Raw genomic sequence first — 18,666 nt, 5'->3', positions numbered from 1 at the left:
TTTTGCTCACACACACACATACACATACACATATACACACACACTCAAACCCACGCAAATTTCTGCTGCTGCCGAGTCAAATTTCCATATTCATGAGAGAGGAGAGGAAAGGAAAAGAGGAAACATTTACACAAAACTGCCTCCACACAGTTGAAGAGGTCTTTTCTCTTAGGTGTCTTTTTTTTTTACAATGTCATTGTGGAGCAAGCAAGCGCCCGTGAGCTTTACAAATTTATCACTAGATGAGAGATTTCCTGAGACCAAAAAGCTGAAGGAGTGGTGCAATCAGTCCAGGTTTGTTCTAGAAAACATCACTTCCTTCCTTCCTTAGCATTAAGTGAGTGTCAGAGCGAGACTTTCAGATGTGTTTTTCACCAAGCACTTTCCCAGGACAGTAATGCTGTGCAGTTCTAATAGTGTCATTCAAAGCAGCTGCCTTTCTCAGCAATAAACTGAACGCCTTGCCTAAGCAATTCAAACCGCCTCCACAGATTGCAATACAGTCAACAAAGAACTTATCTCCAAAGTGAAACTATTCATCAATGAATGTGTTTGTGCCAAAATGTAGAAAGTAGTATGAAAAGACCTCAGTTACACCTGAATGTGTACTTTTTGTCTTTTGTAACTTTTTCACATTTGAATTCACCTTTACCTAACAGCCTTTGCCAGTAAAAGTCTACCCTGAAACAACAACTGATTATTGAAATTCATGGATGTTGTAGATTATCAACATTATAAATTCTGCACCTGAGATGCATGTGCAAATAAGTAACACAACTTTGTTTTTTTCTGGGGGTCAGTAACCCATCAGAAAAAAACTAAATAACACCCAGCCCTGCTCATTTCCTGCAAAGAGAATGGGGTCATTAATCCATGACAGTTGTTAAAGAAACAAAAGTAAAATTTGTTGTTTTTATCGCTTATCTTCAAAGCCACACTCATAGGTCTATATAACTGCAGCACAAAGGGCCCTAAAATGATGTTTATATAGCATATTACAACACTGTTACTTCAGCCAGTCTTTTAAGGCACTGTGCATAGAAATGTGAACAATAGAAAACTGCACGATGTTTCAACAACTTTATAAACGGCAAATGGTGTCAATAGAACACAATTTTAGGAGAAAAGTGCATACGATGACACAGTTTAAAATACAATTTAAAAGACACTGAATCTTTGAATCTAAAGAAGAATTTTGCTTGAAATAGTTTCTTTCACTTTCTTTTCTTTCAGAACAAAGTATGAGTCAAAGTTTCTGTCTATGTCACAATAAGGCAATCATCTAGTTGTTTATAATATTAAACAGCAGTGAGACACAAACATTCCCAATATTTTTCAACCACAAAAGCCTGTAAGACTCGAAGATATTTGGGTTTCTGTCTGAAGAACATTGAAATGATTACTGGAAGACACACACAATGCAGGAATGTGTGTGTGAATTTGTGTACAGTCCTTCGCGGAAGGGAGGGGGTCGTCCTTCCGTGGAGTGAGTCGCTGTTGTTTTGGCCTGTGTTTACACAGCCTACCGTACGTGTTCAACTGAGAACAATGGCGTAGAGTCTTCCAAAATGGCGACAGGTCACAGTGTCAACAGTGAAACAAAAAAGTGGCTTATCACTGCTCACACTTTTTTTGAAGTAGGTGTATATTTAGATCAGTTTAAAAAAGTGTGTTGGGTGCTTTGTGTTGGAGCAGTTTAGTAAAGGGACCAGGCTGCATGTTTTCCAAAGCAGATTAAAGATCAAGACAGGAAGGGCCAGGTTTAGGGAAACAGGAAAACTGATGCAAGGAAATGGACTACGTCACCAGCCAGCCCACTACAGTCTGTGCTAAAAGTAGAATCGAGACCAGCGCAAGTATGGAGTCTTTGCACAAGTCCCCAATGAAACTTATACTTTTGACAGGTACGTGAGCTATTATCTCCTCTAGCATGGCAGGTGTCTTATAGGGAGGATGTAACTGTGTTTATGATGTCTATATGTTGGCTATGATGACTTTGGGCTAGTGATGGGGCAGCAGTTGAGCTTGATATGAGATTGGCAAATCATTTTAGAGATTATAATTGAGGTTTTTTTCACAGTTTGCTTTGCTACATAAGCTTGATCCCTAATGTATATGTACTGTGTCTCAATAGATTAGTTCTGTGGATCACGTGTGGTTCAGAGATACAAATGCGATCTTTTACTGGAACCACACATGCTTAAAGAAGCGGCAGTGGCGTCATGAAAGGATTTGGACGATATATTTCATGCTATAATTTAAACTTACATTCTCTTGTATATGATATTGTGTCTACGCAGCATGGCTTTCCAGTCTGATGGACCCATGCAGCCTCTCTGACATTTGCGATTCTTGTCACCGACTTGCAACATGCAAGGCCCAGAACGGATCAAATGATGGCTGCTTCTGCAACCATGGATATACTGGAGATGGAACAACGTTTTGCAACGGTGAATATAAACATATAAAGACAACAGTATTTCACTGAGAGTTTAGCAAAAGATGCATGAGTATAACCTTGTGTGTGGCTGTCATTGAAGCTTCAACTATTTTTGGAAGCCTTTGTCGTTTATGGCTGTTCAACATTTAAGCAGACAGAAGTATGAGGCAGGCATTCCTTGGCTAACTTTACATTTATTTGGAGGATGATTTCAGAGCAAAAAACAGGGTTTTATGCAGTTGAAAAATATGAGGCACTATATGTTGAACTTCCTTGACCATGACTTGAATCACATTAAATATTACATTTAAAATTGCCTTCACAAAAACACCATCTGTGGTCATTTGAGCAACACATATCAGCATGTTGTGTAAAGCTCTTCCGCAAATGTTGTCTCTAACATTTGAGCCCAAAGCAATACTCACCTCCTTGTTGAACAATGGTACCCCAACATGTTTCAAGTGGAATTAAATAACTTAATACCTTTTACATACCATCAAATTTAGCTTTTAACTTGTTACTCTTGAGCTGAAGTTCCAAAACACAAAGGCACTGTTTTTTTGAGTTAAAGTAAGATTTGTAAAAAATTCAACTTATTTATTTAACTTTTTCTTGTTTGTGTTCTTGTCCAACCTTTTTGGTTGAATTTCCCACCAGCCTCCTCCAATCATTAGGAGTTAAATTCAAAGTAAGCACTGCAATATAGAAAGATATCTCCACGATACAGCTTTATTAGGAACGCTTTTAGTGGCCCACGCTGCCTCTCTGTCAGCATTGTTTATCCTGTTATGTTTCTGGGCTGATTAGAATTCCTGGAACACTTTTCAGTTTCCTGACCAAACATGATCACCATCACAGTACTGCTTACATATTTCAAGAGCCAAAAGTAAATCAAAAAGTAAGCACTACAAACACTGTAGCGAATGATTTTAGAGGGGAAAAAAGCAGAATGAAGTTTCCTAGTACCAGATTTAAAATAATTCAAAATGTATGAAATATCAAAAGGACCCAATTGCAGCAAATGCAGTTTTAATGGATAAAATAGAATTGATATCTGATATATTTGCCATGGGTCCTTCATTTAAAGGATTACATACTATGAGGGGGGGGAGGGACTAAAAAAGATGCAGAAGACAAATGCCTGAAAATAATAATATGACTTATTGTCTTCAGATTAAATTAAATGCATCACTTATAATGGTAGGAAATAAGTTAAGTTGTTGCTATGTTTGTTATTTCTTACAGTAGTTATTTCTTGTGGACCCCAGTCGGTAGTCCTTACTACAACTGTAAGTAAGAGTAGAGTTAAGATCATTTCAGTGTTTCTTTTTAAATGTTTAGAACAAAGTGACAAAAGCCCTCTACCGTGTACTTAAATCTGATTCATGGAGCATGTGGAAACAACCTTTGCGCAGTAATGACAGTTCAAGGGTCCTGTGTGTCATGGAGGTATTTCCCCTTTGAATACAGTCACCTCTCTCTTCCGAGCAAAGGATTTCCCTTCCCGGACAACATGTGTGCTAAAGGTACAGGGGAGAGGAAGAGAAAAGCGTCCATCACAGACTACTGAAAACAACAGTGGAAAGTCTTGCCAGGTCATTTCCAATAAACGGAGCGAAGCGAGACGGAGGGTGTGTTTGAGAATAAAGCTGGAACAGCACTTTCTGTGATGCGTGGGCCCCGGGCAGTGTTCACAGCAAACTGCTCTGTATGGAGCTTTCTAAACAAAGGGCAATAATGAAATAAAAAATGTTTTTCATTTGAGTTTCTCAAAATCAAGTCAAACAACCACTGGCGTAATGTAACTCAGTACATTTATTCAAGAGCAGCTCTTAAGTACACTTTTGAGGTACTTTACGTTACTTCATACGGTAATACTCTGGTTAGTTTTGAAGGCACACATTGTACTTTTTACTTTACTTCATTTCTTTGACATTTCACCGCTTAAGTTATGGTTGTTTTCCAGTGTTAGCTTATCAATACACACAATATAAAACAAATAATGAATGATAAAGTATTTTTTATGGATTAAGCCAAACTAACCCAGTGAAAAAACATCAAGTTCAAATAAACACCATGACCCAGAAACAAGATTGAATGTATTCCTAAATAAAGTTCATAAAACCTGGAAATAAGTTGACATGGGGATCGTATGGGATTAGTTTTCTGGATATTAATACATGGATTAATATAGGATATCCACATTTACTCTAGATAATAATCTTACCAAATAGACACTCCTAAATTGACGGCTGAAAGCATCACAGGTTTTAGTGCTTGCTCTGGTTTCCTTTTTTAGAAAACACTCATGTAGGCAATCCTGCCACCATGCCTCAAGCATGCCATGCTAATTTTGGTTTTCTGGTCTGCAGATCTTTCTATTTAACTCAAGCGGAAATAGCTTGACTGCAGTATTTTAAGTTAAACATAAAGGATTAACATCAGTGTTTGCAAGTGCCCTGTATGATAGGCCAGCCATTTTGCATGTTAAAGACATTCATTGTTAAAGAAGCAAAGCTAAGATTTCTGTCTTCTTCACCGGCTGCAGACCAAAATGTATTTTACTAACAAAATATGTCGTTTTTCATGGCTGCTTTGTCAGTACTCAATACAATTATCTCGAAATTTCCCCAACAGAAACTTACAGATCAGCTAATTGCAACATGTCCACGCATTTCTCTAGAGTATCTTGAAAGGCCTTATGGGAAATGTAGCAGAAGGAGGACTGACACATGGTCGAATGAACACAAGTACAATGGGAAACTATTGCAGTACAATTAATCAAAGAGCATACTGTGGATAAAGCTAGAAATATTTATAAATCTATTATATATCTACACTGTTACCTAGTGTTCAAATTTTAAAAAAGAAGATCCTTGTCAAAACAAAGGGTTGGATAAATGTTTTAAATTGCTGAAATGTTCAGGGTTATGTAACTCTTAATATGTTTTTATGAATTTGTACTTGTAACAAAAAAGAGGTGAATGTCTTCGAAGGGTTGAACTGTTATAAGTAGTCATTAGCCTGCTGGTCAGCGGGTACTTACACTGCCTGGGCTATTCACAACAACAATAAGCAGCCAATATAAGTGCATTTTATTGTCTTTGCTTATCCAATTTTCAGTTTTTTGTGGCATATTTTTATTTTTAATTTCTACAGCGAATAACCCTGTTTACTTTCCATCCTTGTTTTTTCCCCACAGATGACAACGAGTGCCAGAATGTGACTAATATCTGCGGGGACAGGGGGAGCTGCACCAACACAGCAGGCAGCTACTACTGTACCTGTGTCTCTGGATACACATCGACAGGAATGGCCGAGTTCCAGCCCAATGATGGCACTGAATGCGTCGGTAATGTCTAATTCATTCGCTCAGAATTATAAATGTAAAGGCATTAGGTTTGGCTTCACATTCACGTACTGACAAATGACCTCACATACCAATAGGCTGGATATCATGTTTATTTGTGAAAGCAGTAACCACTCTGTTGTGAAGGATTCAGGTGTGTGTGTGTGTGTGTGTGTGTGTGTGTGTGTGTGTGTGTGTGTGTGTGTGTGTGTGTGTGTGTGTGTGTGTGTGTGTGTGTGTGTGTGTGTGTGTGTGTGTGTGTGTGTGTGTGTGTGTGTGTGTGTGTGTGTGTGTGTGTGTGAAATGTTTTCGCTGCAACTGTACTGAAGAGGATAAAGGTGTTGGAGGTGATTGTTCCCCCCGGCCTTTCACTTCCTTCCCATCTGCTATTCTGAGTAACCACCCGAGATCTTTTGCTCCATTTGCAATAGAAAAACTACACGTTCATCCCATGTTGTAGCATTAAGTATTCCTACAGATATCCAAGTGGGTGGCAAACATTATTGATTACAGTGCAAGCACGTGCCGTAGCTGATTTTATAGCCGATTCATAAACATTCAAATGTGTTACATGCGTGTATGAATTTCAGTTTCTCTTCCAATATCAATAAAACAGGGTATTAAATATAATGATCGGGAAAAGCCTTTATTTGTAGGAGGTCTTTGCTTCACTTTCAGCATCCTTTTCTCAAATTTTAAGATGGAAATAGAACTAAACCTCTGTAGTTATTAGGTATTTTCTTTATGTTGTGTTGTGGGTTTGACATTAATCATATTGTGTTGGTCTTTTATTGGTGCTGAACCCTTCATTTGCACCTTACAGATATTGATGAATGCCAGCCAGGACAGATCTGTGGACCAAACTCACGCTGCCATAATACGAATGGATCTTTCTATTGCACCTGTCAGCGTGATTACATCCCAACTTCAGGCACTAAGCACTTTCATCCAGAGTCAGGCGCAAGATGTAAAGGTCGGTATGAGGATGGAAGAGCTCACAAGCACACCAACACACAAACTGGCTCTTACATCCAAGGACATACATCTTTCTTCATCCCTCTCCCTTTTCACTCGTTTTTGTTTCTAACTTTCTATATCACACTTACACAAACAAAACAGGATTGCATTTTATAGTTTTTTTTGGGGTGAATCTTTTATGCAATACGTTAAGTTAACGGTGCAATCTTCCGTTTTCTGATGTTTTAAGCTCAGTCCACAACAAAGAGAGTCCTGGGATGTGCTGTCTGCAGGTTTTAATGCAGTTTAGAGTATTTACTATGACATGGTTTATAATGGTAAACTAATGGAAATAAAATCATCCATCAAAGAGATACTTAAGGTAATTTTTGTTTTCCAGAGCATCCCCAAAAATACTGCCACGACAACATCGGGTGTATCACACAGACTGTCAACAAAACACTTGAATATGTAAGTACCCTTCCTCAGGGTTTCAGCCAAATAAGGTACACTTCCATATGATGGGAGTGCCCTCTGTTGGAGAGAAATAGGATCACCATGAAATGAAACAGACAAAGTATATTATAGACACAACACCAGCCGCTGCTATTGGACTTGCTGTACAAGCGCATTATCCTTTCAGGGCTTTTTTAATTAGGTTTTAACAAGAGCATGTTCTATTTTCTGGAGAATTTGTTTTCACTGCACAGTGCCATTTTGCATCCTATTTAACTAAAATATGTTTGTACAAGGTGGAAATTAAAATATCTAACCATTCACTGTATACAGACAAATAAACAAAAGCTAACCGGCCTTCAACTGAGTGTACAGCTCCGTTCCTAGACATTTGGAAGGCAAAACAGGTATTGTTTTGAAATTATAATATAAACACATGTCCGACTCATGCCTGCCAGTGGAAATGTTGAAGTTCATTATCTATTGCTTTCATTATTAAGTTGTGATTTTGACACGTCCTAACTGCTTGTTTATAGGTGGCAACATATGTTCTGAGACCGACAAAACAGCTCCCCCTTGTGGGAAATCTATAACTTGCAAAATTGGATGTGAACATTATTGAGTTTATAAGTGAACCACAGTTTCATATAATAAAAAAAAGAGAAAGAAAGGTACAGGTGTATCAGTGATCATTATTTTCACAGTTTGTATCCAACATAATCTACAAAATATCAAAGTACAGGTTGAAAAATGTTGCAGAAAAGTGATATACTAAACACCCTCCCCCCCATCCTACCATCGTAGATGAGCAACCTAACGGAGCCTCAGAGTTTACTGAAGGAAATCGTCAAGCAGACGTCCGGCGAGCTCACATCAGTGCAAGTGATCGCATATGTTGAGGCCTTGTGTCGATCTGCATCAATCCTGACTGCGGAGGGAAAGGATTCCACTGTCAAACCGTCCGTCATCAACTCGACCCTTACAGTAATCTTTGTTTACCATTCTCCTTTCTCAATCAACGTTTGGAGTCCTGCCTGAACAGAAGTTATGCTTTGAACTGGTTTAGGGGGGAAAAAAGCCACTGTATACAATCCAGTTCCAACTTATCTAAGAATTATGCCAGTATGCTATGCATTTATGGGAAATACATTTGAGAGACTTTAGCAATTTTGTATCTAAGATGAAAGCTGCTGTTATCTTGGGTCAATGTGTAAGATCAATAGATACAAAAATGAACAAAACGGAAAAATCTAACCATAATTGGACACCAAAATTGTCCACTTATCTCTCCCTTGCACTATTTAAAAGGCTTTTAAAAAATCATATCCTTCAATTTAATATTAGAAAAATCTCTGTGATATAGGTTCCTATGTGCACAACATCATTTAATCCAAATCATATCAAGCAATCATTAAAACATCAAGGGAGAAACCTGATGTTTTAATCATACCTAATTAAACACAAATTTCAGCATAGGCATATGTTACATGTTTAGCTATCAAACACATGTCATGCTGATAAATCTGTTTTCTACAGAAATTTGTGAAAGCAGTAAACAACTTGGTGGAGAAAGATGAACTGGTGGCTTGGAGCCGAATAAAAGAAGAGCGCCGGGAACATACCATCACCAAGCTGCTGCACACTGTGGAAGAAAGTGCTATGAGTCTGGCTAACAACTACAAGACTCCAACTGAGCTTGAAATCAAAGCCACGGAAATGGGTGAGATTATCATTAACGCAGGGCTCTCCAATTATATTAAATTGTCCTGCCATTTATTCCCACCTGTGTGCAAAAGAAGTGGGGTTTTGGATAATTGTCATTTTCATATTTTAATTCCTTGACATACCTGACTTTTTTTTCTCCTCCACCACAGAATTGAAACTCTTCACTTTTAATGTTCGTCACACAAAAGCCAAGCTGTCTGTTTCAATGGGAGGAGATCATATCAATCTAACTCCGAAACTGAGACCAGAGGAGGACAGGAATGGTAAAGAAGCCTACTTCACAACAATCTGTGACCATCTGCGTGCTTGGGTGTACAGGGAGTAGTGTTTTGCTACATGTTGCCATATGCCACATACAGTGCGTTTTAAGCCAGCGAAAAATTAAGTATTCATATCTTCTCTGTCATGCTCTATATGCCAAAATATAATACTTTATATAAGTCTTTATTTTTGCTGATACCTTTGATCGGGGGCACCTATCACAAGATGTGCAAGACTACTTCTTGCTAATTTCAACAACACAAACAAAAGAAAGTTTCTTTTTCAGCTACTGTTAAAATAACAGAAACCAATAAGTAAAATCAAGGATGTTAAGTGATTTTACAAGACTTAGAAGTTATTATTAGTGTGCTAATCTAGTTAAATTTATGCATTCAACTCCACACAGTTGGTCAGATTTGCATACTCTCCTAAACATATTTATCCATGATATAAGAGAGTTTTAATTGAATAGAAAAGTTTGATTACAAATACAGCCCGTAAGTTTGACTCCCTCCGGTCTTTGTTAAACTTGTTTTTGGTCCATCAGGAAGTGTGTCAGCAGTGTTTGTGCGGTACGACAGCATCAGTGACATCCTGAAGCCGAGCAGCGACCCAGGTGTCACCGACTACTCGCGCTATGCAGAGACTGGGGAAATCACTGTCAACTCCCAAGTCATAGCAGCAGCCGTCAGACCTGCTGATGTTTACCAAGTTGACCATGTCACTTTCACTCTGAGACACAACGAGGTAAAGATACATACAGAGTGCTGAGGCTGCCTACATGGTTTTAGATAGATAGATAGATAGATAGAATAATTTGGTCACAGCAGCGTTTAGGCATTACATCTTCGGGAATTACAGAACTATTGAATTGAATAAAATAAAGATAAACATTTACATTTACAAACAATATATATAAAAAAAAAAATTCAGTAAAAACAAACCTATATTAAGAAGAGTATCTAAACCAGTGTTGCCCAAACATTCTTCACTGAGGGCCACATGCTGAAAAATGTACAGATGTACTGTATAATGCCTCATACGTTAAGTTATAAGTTAGCAAAATCAATCAAATTTGGGTGAATTACGTTTGATACATAAATATGTTTTAGAAAAAAAGCTCTCCATAGGGTTTTATTTATTTTGTTTCAAAAAGTAATGGCAGCTGATCCTTTAAACAGAAGCCTCAGATTTCTTAAAATAAGAGGAAATATGAAAGGTATGTTTCAAGCTTGATAGGTAAATAAGTTATTGGGCTTAGATTTGTTAGAAAATGTTTTCAACTTTAATTGACTGAATTTGTTTGAGTTGCACAATACTGTGATATATATGTTTCAATATATATTTAGGAAGTACAATATCATATACTATCTAAACAGCATAAATGTATGCTTCTTCAGAGAGTCAGTGTTTCTACCCAGCTTTACAGCAGCCGGTGGATCTTCCTCATTTATCAAACCCTTATTGACTCGATGTATAAAAGCACAATGTGTTAACTCAACATGGACTGAAGCAGATATTTTACGACATCCAAACTCAATTTAGGCATCTTTTACGCTTTCCTTCAACCTTAAACTTGCTGCTGCCTTCAAAGTGTCACATACAGTATGATTCATTTCAGTGACATTAGAATCTTCCAATGAGACACTTTTAAACATCGTAATCCCATCATGCCTTGTCAAACTGCAGACGATCAGTGCCCAGCGTTCGGTGTGTAAAACGGCTTCTTATTCCCACACTGCCTCTCGCAGTAACTTAATAACTTCCAGAGTTTCCATTAAAGTCAAATTCAAATAAACTCACCTGGGAGGAGTAGTTAGTGCTTCGTGTAAGTTTTTTTTAATGAAATTTTAAGACTTTATTCCATGTATTTCTTGTAATGACCTCCATGTTCAGGGGAAATGGAAGAGGAAAGGTGAATAGATGATGGAGGAAAGCGGAGTAATGAGGGAAATAACCCTAAAAGTTAATGTACTGGTATTTTCTTTTAAGATAATTAAAATGTATGAGAAAGTGAAATCATTATTTTTGTTGGACCCTTGAGGCTTAAGCCTAACAAAGGAGGTTATGATTTATGTTGAGCAGCTAAATCCTCTGTAAATTGCCTTTAAAGAGTAACAATCAATAATTTTGGGTCCATTTCCGTGCAGACTCTTTTCCCTTGAAGCACTTTTTTTTTTTTTCACGCTTACACCTGTTCAGTATTCTTGTGACACAGTCTGCATGCATTTATTTGAGGGGAAAATGTGGTCATTTAGGGGTATAAATTGCTTGTTTTTAAAATTCCAATATGATGTAAGGATTTTGAGAATAGATGTCAACCTGATGAATACACAGCTGTATTTCATTTAATGTTATTGTAGAGGTGGTCATTTTAAGCAGAAATGTAGTTGTTTATCATTTTAATGCTCTGAAATTATGCATAATAATGAATGGAAAATAAATTGACCTCTGCTTTGAATGCAGTATGTCATATTAATATTCATTTGGAGTGCTGTACTAATGTACATCCTGATGAAGTTGTTTTTCTACAAAACACCCACAATGAGCAGTAATGCACATGACCCAAACATTGGTGTTGACCCAACGTTGTGCATGATAACTATTTGGCAATTTAATGTATTTATTTTTCTTACATTAGTTATAAAGATGTGAGACAATACGAAGTAAGAAAAGCCAATAGAGAACAACATAAATGAAAATGTGAACAAAACGACACTAAAGGAACATTATTACTAAAATGTGATAGGCAAAATTGTGTGTGTTATTTATTTATTCTTAATCTGTTTACATTCCCATTGCACAAAACATTGGTATTGAGCAATTTGACTGTAATTTGAGACTTAAGTTGAAAGACATATTATTATAGTTGTACTGTTTATAATTGTTATGTGTGTATTAGTTATTAGCTAAATCTGCCATAAATCTGGCAGACCTCCCCCTTTTATTAATTTATTATTATTAATATTATTAATAATAATAATAAGAGTAATAACCCCCTGTGGTGGCATTGCAAAGCAGCAGCCGTTCAAAAAGGAATTAAACGGCACCATGAAGAGTCAACTGTGTCTTTGTTTCTCCCCTGAAGCCCATCGACACTCAGGATGATGTGACCAGTTGTGCGTTCTGGGAGTACGAGGCGGACAGCCTGCAGGGCCGCTGGGCCAGGCACGGCTGCAAGACGGTCCACGTCACCAGCAACGCAACCACCTGCTCCTGCAACCACCTCACACACTTCGCCATCCTCATGTCCTCGGGGCGAGCCAATGTGAGCGATCATACCTTAAAAATACAACTGTGTAAAGCTATTCCCTTTTCTTACATTTATTCACCGAGCATTTACATTCTTTATTTATGGTTTTAGAAAAAGGTTAATCATGGGATACACATTTATTTTCAAAGAGGGTAAAATCTGAATCCTTATATTTAGATCTTTATAGAAGATCATTTATTTATTGAAATAGTTTACGATAGAAACTGAATATTAGACCTTAGATCTATGAAAATGCACAATGTTACTTAAAGCAAATTATGAATGTAACATCACTGAGGAAGTGAATATATTAACTGTTTCTTTCTTTAGCTAATTATGTAAATTACCTTTTATTTATATAATAATTTCATCCTCGGGCATTTTATTGTTGTTTTCATGGAAAAACCAATCCCTCCAAAATGTCTAAAGCTAAACGTCTTTTTCGACATTACATTTGAGATAATCCAAACGTTAAAGAAAAGAAAAAAGATTTATTTATCTTAAGAAATCTGAATGTTCTCGAGTCATATCCAATTTATCTGGAAATGTAAATTCTTCGCTGTTTTAAAATTCTAATAATACTTAACATATATTTAGATTAAACACTGTTAAGATGTGCCTCTATTTTCTCTTGTTTCACCTATAACAATAGAACGATAGGTAATTGAAAGCCAGTATTTTGTGTTTACGGTGTTTTACCTTTAAAATATAGCAAGTTATTTCTACCAAAGGCTTTCTAGGTATTAAGTTCCACTCCAAGTTGTGAGACTGCAATTTAAGCAACACAAAAAGTCCACACCGAGACACCTTTTTTCATGACAATGCATTTCAGAAAGAAGATAGCTTCAGAGTTCGTAATGTTCCTGATTCATAATATCCCATTCATCTAGAACATTTAAATTGGTGTTTTAAAAATGACAATAATACGTAAAAAGATGTGCCTCTGTTGTCTGCCTTTATTAATAAACCAATAGATTTTTGAAAGCCAACACCAGTATTTAGTTTGATTTGAAGGCATTGATTTAGATTTGGACTTATTAAGTTTAATTAATTAATTATTAATGTTTTTCAAAAGTTCTGAGACAGCAATTTAAGCACCTCAAAAAGTCCAAACCACAAACAGTGAAACTGTGTTTAATAGCTCCTGAAGGCACTGTGACTCACTGTGCACACTGATTGTCAAAGTAAGAGTGGGAGATATGCACCCACTTCTTTTACAGCACTCAGAAGTGCCCTTAAACTCCTACATTTCCTTTAGGAATATGGGCTTAAACAAAAGGGAGCAGTGTATTTAGAAATTAAGAATGCATTTTCCAAAGTTAAAATGAATCATGCTAAATAAAGTACAAATGTTCCCAACCTTTTTTCTGCAACAACTGGTTGAAATGTGACCACAGTTTTCCAGTACGTCTGCAACATGCTGGTGTAACCCCAGCCTGTACTCCCCCATGTGATATCAGATGATCCCAGGCAGAAAACACAACAAATTACAACTTCAGTGTACCATGAAACCGTGAATGAAACGCCTCCCTTTCCATTTGCTTCTCAGCTGGTGGCCCACTACACCGTCCTGACCCGGATCACACAGCTGGGGATGATCATCTCCCTCATCTGTCTGTCCATGTGCATCTTCACCTTCTGGTTCTTCAGTGAGATCCAGAGCACCCGAACAACCATCCACAAGAACCTGTGCTGCAGCCTCTTCATGGCTGAGTTCATCTTCCTGGTGGGGATCAACATGAACACACACAAGGTGAGCTCCGGATGAATGCGGGGAAACAAAGGAAATATCCTGTTAGTTTGTGTGTGTGTGTGTATGTGTGTGTGTGTGTGTGTGTGTGTGTGTGTGTGTGTGTGTGTGTGTGTGTGTGGGTGTGGGTGTGGGTGTGCAGATGTGAGCCACTATTCAAAGATTTTGTTGAGATTTTGTTGAGTAAAACCCCATTTTTATTACTCTCACTTCAGCTTTAGCTTGCCTTTTACTGTAACAGGAGATCATTTCTGTTAATTTAAAGCCTTTTTTGACAGAATAAATTAGCAATATATCACATGAACTAGGCTAAACAAGCAGACAAATATGTGCAAATGACAGTACTTACATAAAGAGGCACAATAACTGAACTTTTTTTTTATCATAAAATTGTGAAATCTGTCCCCCTCTCTCCCTCTCTCCTCCTTTGTCTGTTTCTTGGCAGCTTTTCTGCTCGGTGATTGCAGGGCTGCTGCACTATTTCTTCCTCGCAGCCTTTGCCTGGATGTGCATCGAGGGCATCCATCTGTACTTAATAGTCGTTGGCGTCATCTACAACAAAGGCTTCCTGCACCGTAACTTTTACATCTTCGGCTACGGGAGCCCGGCAGTGGTGGTGGCCATCTCGGCGACGCTCGGGTCCAAGTATTACGGCACTGATAAATTGTGAGTGGAAAGAGAAGTCGGAAGACAAAGGCTATAACAAAGGCCTCTTCTTCAAACTTATTAAGCTTTTCTTAGGAAAGGAAGATAAACACATTACATTAATTATAAATACAAGGCGACAGAGATTACATTCGGCCTGCAGGGACAAAAAGGAAGTAGACGATGCTTAGACTGAATACAAATCTATAAATAACAGTAAGTCTGTTGTTTATTAAAGTTAAATATAATTAGAAAGATTCAGGTTAATGCAAAAGTAGAGCTGAAAATGTATTCCTGTGTCGATTTTCGAACAAATTGTTTTTGTTTTTGCAAGATAAGAAAGGTGTTTACTGGACCATACAATATGGTCATAATTAAGATAAGGCTTGATTAGACTGGAGTGGAAGGATAGAGGGTATTGATTTGCAGAAAGCCGGATTATTGCAACAAAGAGATGTTTAAACACACATTCAGTCAATAAATAACACCTTCAATATTTGCATTACAGGTGCTGGCTGAGTACAGAAAATCACTTTATCTGGAGTTTCATTGGGCCGGCCTGTTTGATCATTCTGGTAAGATCTAAAAATGACTTTAAAGAATTACATTTGAATCATCAAACAGGGATTGTTTCAAAGATTGATCATGTTTGTTGTTATTTTTGTTTTGGTCCCTCTCCACTGAAGGTTAATCTCTTGGCTTTTGGAGTCATCATCTACAAAGTGTACCGCCATACTGCTGTGAAGAAGCCTGAAATCAGCCACTATCAAAACATCAGGTAAGATTCTCCAAACTGCTGTTGGGAAGATCGAAGGAAAAACTAAAGAAAATGAAGCTGAAATGTTCTCAGCATGTGGCGTGCTGGTTTACAATTAGTTTTTGGATGACTTTCTTTGAGCCTTCACTCTGTTAAAGTCAGCGTTCCCCCCCCCCCCCCCCCCCCCCTCCCTCAGGTCCTGTGCCCGCGGGGCCCTGGCCCTGCTCTTCGTGCTTGGGGCCACCTGGACCTTCGGGGTGCTGCACATCCTGCATGAGACCACCCTCACTGCATATCTGTTCACCATCGCCAACGCCTTCCAGGGGATGTTCATCTTCATCTTCCTGTGTGTCCTGTCCAGAAAGGTAAAGATTCTCACATTGTTGTACCTTTTTGTTTTTCTTTACATTTATTGAGTGACTAAAGTTAGACAGTGAACTTTTCAGATCAAGAGGAAGGAGGTTTACTGCCAGCCAGATTCATCATAGTATGTCAGAATCAGAATACCTTTATTCGTCCCACAGAGAGGAAAATAAAATTGTCACAGCTAAAGGGAAGATAGAAGGGCATGCATAAAATATTAAAAAGCAAAACATTAAAAAAGTTATTTAAATTAAGTCACGTTTGTAATACATTACCAATGTACATATTGCACACACGTGTTATTGCACAACAGTGGTGTCGTAGTCTGTGTTGAAGTGAATGAAATGAAATGAACATTTAAAACATTTAGTTTCAATATTTATCATAATGTGTGGTTTTGTTACATTGCTCGAATTTAATTTGAGTTTTCATTTATTTATTTGTTGTCTTTCTTTTTATGTGCCTCTGTAAAGAAACTTTGAGCACCTGTAAAAGTGCTTATAAAATAAATGTATTATTATTGTTATTGTTATTATTATTATTATTATTATTATTATCATAAGGTGATAGAATAAGTATTGAACAGTTTTATGTTAAAACGGCAATAAAAAGTCCTGGAATACAACCACTAACAGGTAAAGTAGGAAAGGTGCACCAGTATGAGCATCAAAAGGCAGCTAACGTATCAATAACAATATTGCTTATTATGATAAATGATAATAATAATTCAGAGTGTTTTATTTATAGTTAGCTGAATATGTTTTCAAGATTATTACTGAGTCAATAAAATGAGCATCATGTGCAGAGGGGGCTAGTTTTATATGTATCATTTTAATTTGTTGGTTAGATTATTCTTTAACCAATGCCTACACACATACATTTTTGATCAGAAAAAGGTTGCCTTTGTAAAAAATACACATGTTATATTATATTAGGGTATATTGTGTCATAGTGTTTTTTTGCCTTTCATCTTAATCCAACCTTCCTGAATGTGTCATTCCAGATTCAGGAGGAGTACTACAGGCTTTTCAAAAACATGCCCTGTTGTTTTGAATGCCTGAGATGAATTGAGGAGAATAAAGCTGATCACCTGCACTTCTAAAATAATAGTCCACACTGTAGCCTGGCAATATCCTGTGACTCGTGCTTTTTGTTTTGCAAAAATCCATGTGGGAGGAATATGTTAACTTCAGATGTCTAATAAAAGAGAAAAGGCAGCACTTGTAATTACTAAATGTTTCCCTTTTAAAGACTGCTATCATATATTCTTCATGTGTGTTTATTTCATGTTTACGATCTTGCGTCGACTACTGTATCAGCATTTTCACAAAACACATTCCTCTGAGTAGTGTATTGTTTCTGGTTTAATTTATGCCTTTGCAATAATCAGCCTTACTGTGCAGTCTGTTGTCTTTGTTCCTTTCTTGTGTTTCAAATTGATTTGTAAATTATTAAAAATGAATGATGCAAACTAACACATATCTGTGCAGCGCACTTCTTTTATGTGCAAAATCAAAGGTCTTGTTTTTAATACATTATCAAACTCCCATTGATGATCGTCACAAGACTAAGTGTACTGGATATGAATTCCTCTCGCATGATAACAGTTTGGTAGGTCAATGGCTCCATCTGCTGGACATTTTGAGGAACAGTTGTAGCACTAAACATTTCACAAAAACTGACAGCTGGCACCACTTTCTGATGTTTAAATGTGTCTGCTTCATCAGACAAAATCATGTATTTAACATATTGTTCCTGTGATGTAGCATTCAAAGGCTTTGTGAAACTGAGCTTTAAATAAATAAATTGTGGTTGAACCTTTATTTCCTGCATGTGTTCTTGGAGTCTCTGGGCTGCAGGGAGTTGTATTGCCTTTAAGGAGCCTATAGCTGGAAATTAAACCAAAATGACCGACATTCTAACAGTAATTCTGCATCTTCCTATTCATATTCTGACTCCTGAACAATTAATCAAAGCAAAATGCAGTATTACATCCAATGAACCACTGTAATCAACAAACAGATGCTAGCCAATAAAGTAAAGCAAACATCATGCAGTTCGCCAACTGGCTTTTCATTAAAGTATTCCAAAAGAGTTATATTTATATATATTTAAATTAAAGAAGAAGAGTAAAAGGAGATTGTCCTCTCTCTATTTATCTCAATTCAAATCTTGGGACTAAAATGTGAATTTGGAGACCTCTACTGGCTGAAAAATGAAAAGAAATCAGATGGTCGTGTGATCTGAGGCCTGGGTATGAAAGTGCTATGATGGCTTATGTGTGATTACACAAGGGAGTCGTGTGTTGAGCAATCTGAACTCCCCAAGAGTTGAGCCTTTTGGTTCATTGCTGCTCGGTGTCATCACTCTCAAACTGTGCATACAAACAGGGCTGTTTGACGAGCCCTCTCGGCTGCGGCAGATTGTAAAATTGGCGTGAAGAGCAGCGATTCAACACACCGTTTGATTTTGTTTTATCCAGAAGGAGAGCTTTGTGATGGCAGGGAACAGTCTATACATTTTAGGAGCATAACGTTGTCCCAGATATTCAAGAAGTAAGAGAGTAAAGTAGCCTGCATCTGCTCTGCTTTCACTCCACCGGCTGGGTCTCACCGAGGGAATAGAGGCAGATCCCATTGGGTTTTGTGCCTTCATTCAGCTGCGAAAAACGTGTTTATTGTCCTTTCTGAGGAATTAAAGGTTTTAACTT

The 18,666-nt window shown here is 37.4% G+C and overlaps 1 protein-coding gene across 1 annotated transcript; it reads left to right on the top strand.

Moving 5' to 3' along the window:
- Positions 1 to 1,754: 1,754 nt before the first annotated feature.
- Positions 1,755 to 17,779, top strand: adgrl4 (adhesion G protein-coupled receptor L4). Its single transcript, XM_063891522.1, has 16 exons — positions 1,755 to 1,904; positions 2,301 to 2,450; positions 5,643 to 5,792; positions 6,613 to 6,762; positions 7,147 to 7,217; positions 8,007 to 8,186; positions 8,739 to 8,922; positions 9,077 to 9,190; positions 9,736 to 9,935; positions 12,277 to 12,456; positions 13,991 to 14,194; positions 14,637 to 14,857; positions 15,345 to 15,411; positions 15,523 to 15,614; positions 15,790 to 15,958; positions 16,960 to 17,779. The coding sequence occupies exons 1-16, from the start codon at positions 1,793 to 1,795 to the stop codon at positions 17,020 to 17,022; spliced, it is 2,307 nt and encodes a 768-aa protein (XP_063747592.1). The 5' UTR covers positions 1,755 to 1,792; the 3' UTR covers positions 17,023 to 17,779.
- Positions 17,780 to 18,666: the final 887 nt, after the last annotated feature.

Source organism: Eleginops maclovinus, chromosome 9 (genome assembly GCF_036324505.1).
Source record: "Eleginops maclovinus isolate JMC-PN-2008 ecotype Puerto Natales chromosome 9, JC_Emac_rtc_rv5, whole genome shotgun sequence".
Taxonomy (NCBI): domain Eukaryota; kingdom Metazoa; phylum Chordata; class Actinopteri; order Perciformes; family Eleginopidae; genus Eleginops; species Eleginops maclovinus.
This window is presented reverse-complemented; position numbering and strand designations above follow the sequence as displayed.